The sequence below is a fragment of the Montipora capricornis genome, chromosome 2 (genome assembly GCF_036669925.1).
Source record: "Montipora capricornis isolate CH-2021 chromosome 2, ASM3666992v2, whole genome shotgun sequence".
NCBI lineage: Eukaryota > Metazoa > Cnidaria > Anthozoa > Scleractinia > Acroporidae > Montipora > Montipora capricornis.
This window is the reverse complement of record NC_090884.1, coordinates 46,069,223-46,079,222: the sequence shown is the minus strand read 5'-3', so window position 1 is coordinate 46,079,222 and position 10,000 is coordinate 46,069,223. Positions and strand designations below refer to the sequence as shown.

Sequence of the window (10,000 nt, the reverse complement as noted above, 5' to 3'; positions counted from 1 at the left end):
GTTGACTTTCGTTCCACGTATTCAAAGTGCAAGTTAAAAATGAATGCAAACCAAATGATTTTTTAATTAAAGATCGATCACTTGAAGCGATGGTTAAATTTGCCTCCCAAAGCGGGATTCGTTGCTTTCCTGAGCCGCGCTGCACTGATATCATATAGAAAATGTTTCCTTTTCCGACCAAAGCGTAGCTTTCCCCGTCCCGTATTAAAGTACATTTGATACTAAAAGAAAAAAACAAAGCTTATACTACGTTGTTACTTTTGCGGATTGTTTGTTTGTAGAAGTGTATAACGTTCAATCGGCCGTGGAGAACTTATCAGTTTCGTTTTACTACCAAGCAACAAAAGTTTTACATTCTTAAAGCTGCCATACATTTTTAAAGTGATAATAAATCAACACTTTAAATGAAAAAGGTTCGTTGTTGAGGTCCTTGCTGAGCGATGGATAGATAAAAGATACTGTTAGATTTTCTTATCATAACACAATTTTTTTATCGAGTTCAATTTGAAATATTTCCAACGTTTTGAGTGTCAAAGCCTACAACCAGGACGTTGATCTTTCTGGATCATGCTGAAACACAGTTTCGAGTTTCTTCTCTTTGGTATAACAGAACGAGTGATAAGTTAATACTTCGTGGCTTCACGTGAATATTACAGCTAACAGGCAACTTATTGGTTTCGTCAATTCAGTTACATATCATAAGGAGATAACCAAGTGAAGGCACAGCTATAAATTGAAGGCAGTGCCTTGCTGAGTAGAATCGGTAGGCAATGAAACTGATCTATGTACGTGTGAATAGACGCGAAGGAATTGAAATATGTATGCTTTTCCGTTAGGAAACTGGTAATCCCAGTACTCAGAAGATGTTGAACTGGGTTCGTTAAGGCCGCCTTAGTCACTCGGAACCTTTCGGAGGAGAAATGAATGTTCCAACTCTTCTCAGTCAGTTAATACAGTGGGCAAGTTGAACATTCACAGAAAACTTGCGCAAAAAACTTTCGCTGCGCTGTTTTCACGAGAATGATTAAAAATGTTGCCGGTTCAAGGTTGGTTGGGATGCATAAAGCTTAACCAGTAAAACCGTAATCTGGCGAGAATGGGTATAACGACATGCTCGAATAGACCACTTGGAGATTTGATGACGGATGAATAATGGGCACGGCGTTGTAACAGACGGGCACTGAGGCTTGCAAACGAGTTTGTAGTTCTCTATTGGAAGGAAGGCCCGTCTGGATGTGACCATTGATGTGACTTAAGATGGAGCTCATCTCTTCCCACCGCAAACTCTGGTCAAAGTCCGGCGCTATCTGCTTTTTCCATTTTGTTCGACGGTTTTGAAACCAAGTTTTTACTTGAGTGTCAGTTAGATTGAGGCCCTTGGCCAAAGTGGTTCTTTCCATGATTGTCAAATATTTTTTGTCGCGGAACTTCTCTTCTAAAGTTTTTAGTTGACTGTTGGTGAAAGCTGTTCGTCTCCTTCGTATTTTATTGAAATAAAGACTATCCTCATCTCGATCTTCGCCCAAGAGTCTTTTGCAATCTTCTTTACCATCCGATCCTTTGTCTAAAAGGTCGGTCTCCGTCTCCTTCTCTTGTAATGGACAGTTTAGGTCGATTTCTAAATAGGAAATTCGGAATCGGTCACTGATGTAACATGTTACCTTTCTCGAGACTCTTGAGACCACTTTTTAGTGGTTACTTAATTTAAAGTGGAAATCTTGCCCCTTACCTTTTCCCTTCATTTGGTTTTCATATTCATGAATTACATGCCTCCTTTCCAATAAATTCGTTTCTTCTGATATTTGCTGGGAGCTCCCCAAAATGGCGTCAATGGTAAAGGAGGCCATCAAGAGTCGATATATCTAAGAAAAGGAATCTGATCGATCGTGCGAGGACTTAACACTCCTCAAGCTGGGTAATGAAATCACCAAACAACCATTGGAAGCTGTTAAATATTGCGATCATTTCGGATGCAATTAATCTCTTTGACAGCCAATTAAATCATGTCTAATGGACACGGCGTGTTTTGTTTTCATTTGTAAAAGACACAAAGGGTCTGTAAATGTACATCGATTATTGTAAACAGAAAGGAAAAGACCCAATGACAGCTAAACACATCATCGGATCATTTTTCTGCACCAGTCGACACAAGTGCACGTTTTAAAAACGTGAGTTTGGCCACCAAATCGCTTTTTTGCGCGTTCTTTCATAACTACAAACCTTAAAACAGTTTAGCTGACCTAGCCTTAAAGTCACAGTGATTCAATCATTTTTACATGCATGGTTTCAGTTTGCCCCGCCAATTTCGTGATGACTTCGTCATACTTGGTATTTGTGAGACATGGTAGTCTTTTAAAAAAATGTCAAGCTCATTATAGCTGACAATTGCCTAATTATCGTATTTCCTGTACTAAGCTGTCTTTGAGTCAAAGACAGAAAGAACAAATGAATCTTGGCTTCAAGAAGGCGGCAGTGGATTAGACCCCGAGTCCGCGGAAAGATTCCCGTTTTATCGTGGCAATGGACGAAAACTGTTCCGTTGAGCATGATGGACGGCCATCTTGTTTGAAGAGCAAAACTTTAATGCACATAATTTACGGTTTTAAGTTGAAAAGCAATGAACACTGTCATCTATGACCCTAAAAGTTTGGGCCTTGGGCCAGCTTTGGACCCATTCTCGCAAAACCCTTTGCAAGTGGTATCTGTTGTTGACTCCTCTGTGGGTATACCAGCAGACCAAAAACAATTCCGTAGAATTACGTTGCTTTACCAATACAGAAGCTTACAATTCTAATGGAGTTAGAATTAACCTTTACAAAGACGGCGTGGTCATCCACTTGACACAAGAGTTTAGATAGAATTTCAAGCCTTTTGCACGATGAATGATAGACTAGAATCCCCCCACGAAGAGTTAATTTGCACTTGATTTCCAAGCTATTAAATGTCTGAGAAAACGTGCGCGGCTATTCAGAGTTTTTCATTTTTGTGGTCATCGCAGGAATGAAAAGGTGGTGTATAGTTTGAGTTGGGTGAAGTAATTAAAAAAAAATGAACAAAAAGACAAATGGGATCCACAGACTAATACTCTGCAAAGTAAGAACAAAAACAACAACACATACTTGTGTAAAATAAATTAGCAATCGTTTCGCTTGATTAATAGTATCCGGTAAGAAGACAAAATATCAACAATAGTGGCACCGTAAAAATGACACTTTTCATTTCTTTCGGCATCGATATTTGAAAGTGCAGAAGAGGCATTTGAAGGAAATTTCTTTCGCGTGCCAACTCTAGACGTTTTTTTTATTTCCTTGCAAAGTAATCCATATTAAGAATTATTATCCTCACTTCCTAATCAATGATAACTTTTATTGGATCAGAATTACAACACTGAATGCATGGCAACAGAGTCTATTATAGTGAAGTTGTCTCAATGGTTTCCAATCGATAGCTTTGACGTGCTTGGTTTATGCTACCTCGCCCTCTAGCCGGAGACGCCTCCGGAATAAGGCAGGAAAAATGGTTTGGTAATCTTATTGTTTGCAGTTAGTTTCGTCTCTAATCTTGAATATTTGTTTTCAAACGTTTATAGCCCTCTAATAAGTTGTTATCATGTGGTGAGTTATTTTAGATAGAAAACGCCGATTAGAAAGCGACGGGCGTTGGACTCAAATCCGGTTTAACAATTAAATACCTATTTTCTTTGCTGGAGTAGTGCCCATAGATCGTCAAAACAAATTACCGATGAATTAATAGGCAAATGCCAAGGAAACCTTCGAAGTATGCGGTCAGAATCATAAAAAAATACCTAGCACCGAAAAAAGTAAATGGGAAGTTTAGTTGACACAAACGGAGTTATGTTAATCTTGTGTTCCTTTTATCTAATAATACGTGATTGCATTCTGGTTATCAGTGTCGTGAAATAGACACGAGACATACAACAAAATCACTCTGATGACTGGCTTCAATCTCTCTCGTCCCTCGTCGCAAAAAAATTTATTGCGATGACCGCTGACTATAAGTTGGCTTTTCAGGTTTTATGGGCCTGGATGAGAACGTGACAGCACAATCACTAGAGAGCAACATATGCAAAATCAGTAGCGTTTGATAACAGGGGCGTAGCCAGGGGGGTCCTGGGGTGCCCGTGACTTCCCTTTTGTGACAGCCAACAACATAATACGCACCATGTGTGAGATTGGAACGGAGCAATTTATGTCACCTGGAACTTATTTCATCTCCGCAGCTATTTTGTAGGCTTGTCCACCCCCCCCCCCCCCCCCCCTCTCCTACCGCACTCACCATGATAGTTAGTGGACTATATGCTTTCACTAAAGACAGCGGGGATTTCTACATGACAGACCAGTAAGTACCGTGGATGTGAGAGAGTGTGTCCGCCCTTTGAAAAATCCTAGGTACGCCCCTGCATAATCAACACCTTTTTTTCAGCATGCGTAGCAGGGTTGTGAATTAACTAGAATGGGGGTGGGGGTCGGTGGGAAGGTTAGCAATCGCAGCAGATCGTTCTTCCTCACGCGTCCTTCTCGTTCTTACGAGTCCATTGAAATTCTTCCGCACCAATTCCACCTTCCTCTTCCCCTTCGCACGCAAAGTTCCTGTCATACTACTTTTTTTTCTAGAAAATTCGGCAAAACCACACCAAGTAACAAGGTAATGCAATACGTGTATGTTGCTCGTGCTTGTGTTTGTCGCTAAAGTTTCTACAGTTTTGAGGGGAGTTTTATTCATAGGGCTAACCTCTGGACTGTCCTTTTCAAATTTATATGTAGTTATATATGCATTTGAATAAACATGTATATATGTATGTGTTAAAACAATTTAACAATTTAACCGGAAACAAAAACCTGGAACAATGGCAAACTGACAATAACGCGAGAATATATTTTATGGCATCGCAGTTGTTCTTGCTACAGCTGACTGTTTGAGCAGCTGAAGTACGCTGCAACGTTAGATATGTTATATTCAAGTGTTTTTGTTAATTGACCGTTCCATTAAATTACGTGATCCGTAACAAGGCCTTGCTGACGACTGTAGAAAACTGAAGTCGACTCAGCTTTGTCGAAAAATGAGACGGAAACGTGTGGGCGGATACAGGAGTTTTAGGGATTCTCGTACTCATAACATGGGGACCTTGGGATGAGGGGACCCGAAAATAAATGCATTTTTAGATACGTAGATACGTAGAATGGAAGTCGGTAGTATACTTTGGATCCATTTCTTCAAATTTCCTTTCAAGTTGCTCGATTGTGTTAGCCGTTGTCAATACTTCATTGCCTAAATCTCTGTACTCCTTATATTTTTAATCAAATTATAATGGCCCAGTTCTCATTGCTAGTGATTATGAAACCATTTTTCCTTAGATCGTGCTGCATTTTGTTTGTGTACATGGAATCCGCTCACACTGACATAGCATGCATAGCATACCGTGCTGTGACCATGATTTACGGAAGTCTAATACTCTATTGAATTTATAAGCAAATCATTGAATCTGATCACTGGCATAGTTTCGTCTGGTTTTGAAAATTTTGAAAGTAGCTTAGATAGATAGATAGCCCAAAGGCGGAATTATACACTTATTCACAACACTATTACAAATTTCTTGAAAACTACATTAAAATAGGTAACTATAAAATATTGCAGATTAATTAATAACTTAAAGTATAACAGAATTAAAAACATATATATATAAATATTTACAATTTGTTCAAAAACGGTCTAGATTCTTAATTAAAAGGTGGTATCTGTCTTGCCATAAACATAAAAGATTTCGTCGCCCTATTTGTACAAAACATTGGGATGTTATAGACTCGATTGTTTCTAAGACTATACCTAGGATTGTTTCGAGACGGCAATAAATTGAAGAGCTTATGATTTTCGTCGGAAGTTATGGTGTTGAAAAATGTGTTTCACAATTGGCGATGGTGGACTACCATAGGTGTTATACCCAAACATTTGCCAGTATCACCGTAGTTGGGACCGGGCATAATAATCGATAGCGCCCTCTTCTCGATACGCACGAGCTGATTAATTAGATACTGCGGCAGGGAATTATAAAATACTAGTACTGGTCTTGCATAGTCAATTGTAGATCGTACACACGTATGAAAAAGAGCTAAATCTGGTGGCAGTACACGTGCCTGTTTTAGCTGAACTAAAAAGTATAACCTTTCACTAGCCTTCTTTATAAGATCGTTCACTCGGGCATTTCATCAATTCGCTCGCAAGGGTCTCTGAATTGTAACTTTTTAAGCTTCGCTCAAAATTTTCAAAACGAGACGGTATTTAAATCAATGCCAGATTGTCAACGTGCTGGCCATGTGAACCTTTAAAACATTTGGAACTAATTAGTTTAATCTCATCTAAATACATAACTGACTAAATCCAAGTAACCATGAATTAAATCTTGCGGCTTGAAAGGACGTAATTGGACAGTAATAGTCAAGATCCGTCAAATCCAGATAAAGCCTAAGAGCAGAACTTGAACTAGGGCATCAGTTCGATTTAGTTCGTGAGCAAGAACAGCGCGGCCTCATGCATTGTCTCTAAGTTAAGCAGTTTTGACGAAAAACTCACATGTCCTTGCGTATAATTCGCTATCGTACAACTTTCTCGCGGTAATGTGGAAAGAAGCCTGAATCACAGGCAGCCCAATCGAGGGAAAACCATTTAGTCCGCGTAAAAAACACTCCGCGCGCCTCGATTAGAAAGTTCGATCGTTTGAATTTCCCATATAGAACACCCAAGCTCATCACGAAAAATAGCGCAGAAGAACATTTTCAATCTTAGTAAATCAACGAGTCCTGTCGGACGGGTTTTCAGACCCAAGTTGGCTAAAAGGGCGAAATGTATCTAGCGTGCGCTTGGACTCTTGCTGTGAGACACTTAAGTCCTTGTGATTTCAATTGGTTGACTCCCATTCCTTAGGTATTATCTGATTGCCCATCAACTGCCGAGGGTTGTTCCTAAAGCAAAAAAATTGCATCACGAATTTCACACATAACGACTGGGCTGCCTCTGTCTGGATTTATGTTGCTTCTCCACAAATGCTTCGCAGAAAGAACTGGGTGATGAAACACTTCCTTCTCATCTTTATCTTTAAAATCCCAGCGTTAACGAAGACTAATCGCAGCCAAATTGTTTTCTAAGAGTTGGGTTGTAATTTTTTGTTCCTTTGGCAAACTTAATATCATGAATTTCTCATCCATTGACGTTTTGGAAATGACTATTTAAAGTAATCTGTATTCAAAAGACTTCAGCAGCTGATAACCTCCCTCGATCAAATAAAGAATAAAGAAAGGCACAAATTCATTAAGGCTTCAGTAATTTTAACTGATGGCCAAATATCCGCTCATCATGTATAGCGACTGTCAAATTGGCAGGTGGAACCATTTGTTATGTAAACTTAACTTGAAAGGCTGTCCCTGGACGCACTCAAACATATACTTGAAAAAGATTAATCTTCGGATCATCTACATCTGCATCTGTCAAAGAGGAGAAGATTGAATTGGCAGTGAATGGCAGCAAAGAGAACCAAAAAAAAATTAGTTAGCCACGACGAGATTTGCGCTCGATCATGATCAGAGAGAGACTCTAAGGAAGTCACTACCTTGCCCTCTTTAAAATTTGCTTTTGAAGATGGAAAATTGGAAATTGGACATGATAATACTGCCGTTTTATATACTTGTGGTTATCGTGGGAATTATTGGAAATTCTCTGTTTATTACGGTGGTGAGAAAACGACGTCTTATGCAAACGACCACTAACTTCCTTCTAGCAAATGTTGCTATCTCTGACATAATCTCTTTGATGTTCTGTCTTCCGGGCATCATCCTTCGTCTGTTCGAGCACCCAGCTGGACTACTAGGCAATTTTCTTTGCAAGTTCATAACCATGCATAGTATTGCCGGAATCACTTTGCTGGTATCCGGTCTAACGCTCACAGTAATCGCAATTGAAAGGCACAATGCATTGCTGCGACCGATGGATTTGCGATTGAAGCTGCAGGCAAAGAGGCGCGTCATCGTCACAATTTCCGCCATTTGGGTATTCTCCATTGCGTTTGTGTGTCCCTTATTTATCGAACAAAACTACTCATCCAAATTCAAAACCTGTCATATGGACTGGAGTAGTGTATCTTCGAGTGCATATTGGATACTCTTGGCCATAATAGGAGGTGTTTCTTTATTCATTTTGTGTTTCTGTTATTTCCGTGTTGTAAGAGCTCTCTACTTGAATGATATCCTTCCTACAAACGAAGGCCGTGTCTCTGCTGAACAAGATTCGAAAGACAAGCGAAAAATCGTCAAACTTTTGATGACTGTTACTGTGCTGTTTTTCGTTTGTTTTCTGCCTTTCATTACAGTGTCGGCAGTAAATGTTCCCTCTCAGCGAGTGTTATACAAATTGTCTTATTTCTTCGCTTATTGCAGCTGCTCCATTAACCCAGCAGTATATCTGGTTCAAAGTGAAAACTACAGAGCTGGCTTAAGGGAACTTTGGCGTGGAAGACCTTTCCGGCGGCGGGAAAGATCACTCGAGTCATAAAATAGCCAAGGCATTGTACAAAATTGAATTTTGTAGGAACTCCGAGTCTGTAGAAAACGCTGGAACGGAGAATTAAAAGACGGGAAGAACAAATCATGCATAAATTAGTTCCTGCGAAAAAATTATATTACATTAAAAAATTAAATACGTAGATAAGTGCAAACTGAAAACTCATGCATTTCAATTTCAGCAGTTTAGATATATGAATAATTTCATACAATCTATCAGTCAAAATTAAGGAAGTCAAGAGCATTTTTGTATTCAGCGCTAACCAATGCGGAGGTGTATGTACTTTTCTTGATGTTCTCAGGCTGTCGCTCTACTCAAATCCAAGTCAAACAAATATTTTCTGGAAATTTAACCATTTAATCGGAAACCCCATTTTTTGTGCATGCATGGGGTGTAGCAGTTATCGCGCCCAGGGTCGCTGGTTCGAGGCCTTTCTTATTCACCTTGTTGCTTCCTTGGACAAGAGTCTTTGCGGAACACTGTTTGTCTTCACCTCGGTGTATGAAAAGTTTTTCCTTGTCAAGTGTCCTTGTTCAAACACTTGTCATATTTTTCATTTACACTACCAAGGAAAATTTGTCAAGGAAAAACTTGTCAAGGAAAACTTGCAAGTTTGTACAGTCGGCAAGTTTTCCTTGACAAGTAGACTTGTCAAGGAAAACTTGCTAGTGTAAATGAGGCTTTAGTCCATGCTACGTATGTGGTTTGGCGTGAAGTAACGACCAACGGCTAAACTTCTGTTAAAATTCCGGGAAGGCTCTCGCGTTCGGAATTAGGATACCTTTTTCACTTAAACAATAGTAGTAGCATTACTGGGTTTTGATCAATACAGCTCAGGACCACGCGAAAAATTTGTGTCGGTGAAGGGTCGTTCCAAAAGGGTTTTTAGTTTTTGAAAACCTGGAACAATGATCGCTAATAACTGAAGTGTCCCGAACATATGTGGACAGTCAAAACATTCATCATACGAAGAATAGAAGGGTCTACAGTTTTATACTGGCTCTTAGTCGAAGCCATTAATTCAAAATAGTTTTCGCGCATTAGAATTTTTAGATTTCACTCGTAGTTTCCCTTCGATTCGTTCTTTCGCGCTTTTATTTTGTGAGACTGTCTTGAATTTCAAGTAGTTTACAATACAATTGGAATTAAGCTACTGAAAATGAAATTGACGTTTTGAATCGTCGAAACAAAGGAAGATCAGCAATATAAGATTGCGAGCTGTCTTTTTCACGATGTAAATGAATATAAAATAATTGACATTGGGATGAAAAAGCGATAAATTAAGAAAAGAAAGAGAGAAAGATAAATAAATGAAAGATGAAAGATGAAATTTTTTCCCTTTTTTGCGTATTCTGTCTCTTCGTTTTTAACAGCTTGAAATTAACCATGCGCAATATCCTGCGAGCAGAGTCTCTTTCGATCTCCCTAAATG

The 10,000-nt window shown here is 39.2% G+C and overlaps 3 protein-coding genes across 3 annotated transcripts in view; 2 read left to right on the top strand and 1 right to left on the bottom strand.

Annotated features, from left to right (window-relative positions):
* The window catches only part of LOC138024113 (dual specificity mitogen-activated protein kinase kinase 7-like), a 336,186-nt gene that overhangs the window by 162,437 nt on the left and 163,749 nt on the right, over positions 1–10,000 (top strand). The gene's annotated exons all lie outside the window — the stretch shown is intronic.
* On the bottom strand, positions 1,068–1,847 carry LOC138037403 (barH-like 2 homeobox protein). Its single transcript, XM_068883336.1, has 2 exons — positions 1,730–1,847; positions 1,068–1,618 (listed from the first exon to the last, which is right to left on the bottom strand). The coding sequence occupies exons 1-2, from the start codon at positions 1,845–1,847 to the stop codon at positions 1,068–1,070; spliced, it is 669 nt and encodes a 222-aa protein (XP_068739437.1).
* Positions 7,499–9,852, top strand: LOC138038043 (QRFP-like peptide receptor). Its single transcript, XM_068883867.1, has one exon. The coding sequence runs from the start codon at positions 7,651–7,653 to the stop codon at positions 8,557–8,559; it is 909 nt and encodes a 302-aa protein (XP_068739968.1). The 5' UTR covers positions 7,499–7,650; the 3' UTR covers positions 8,560–9,852.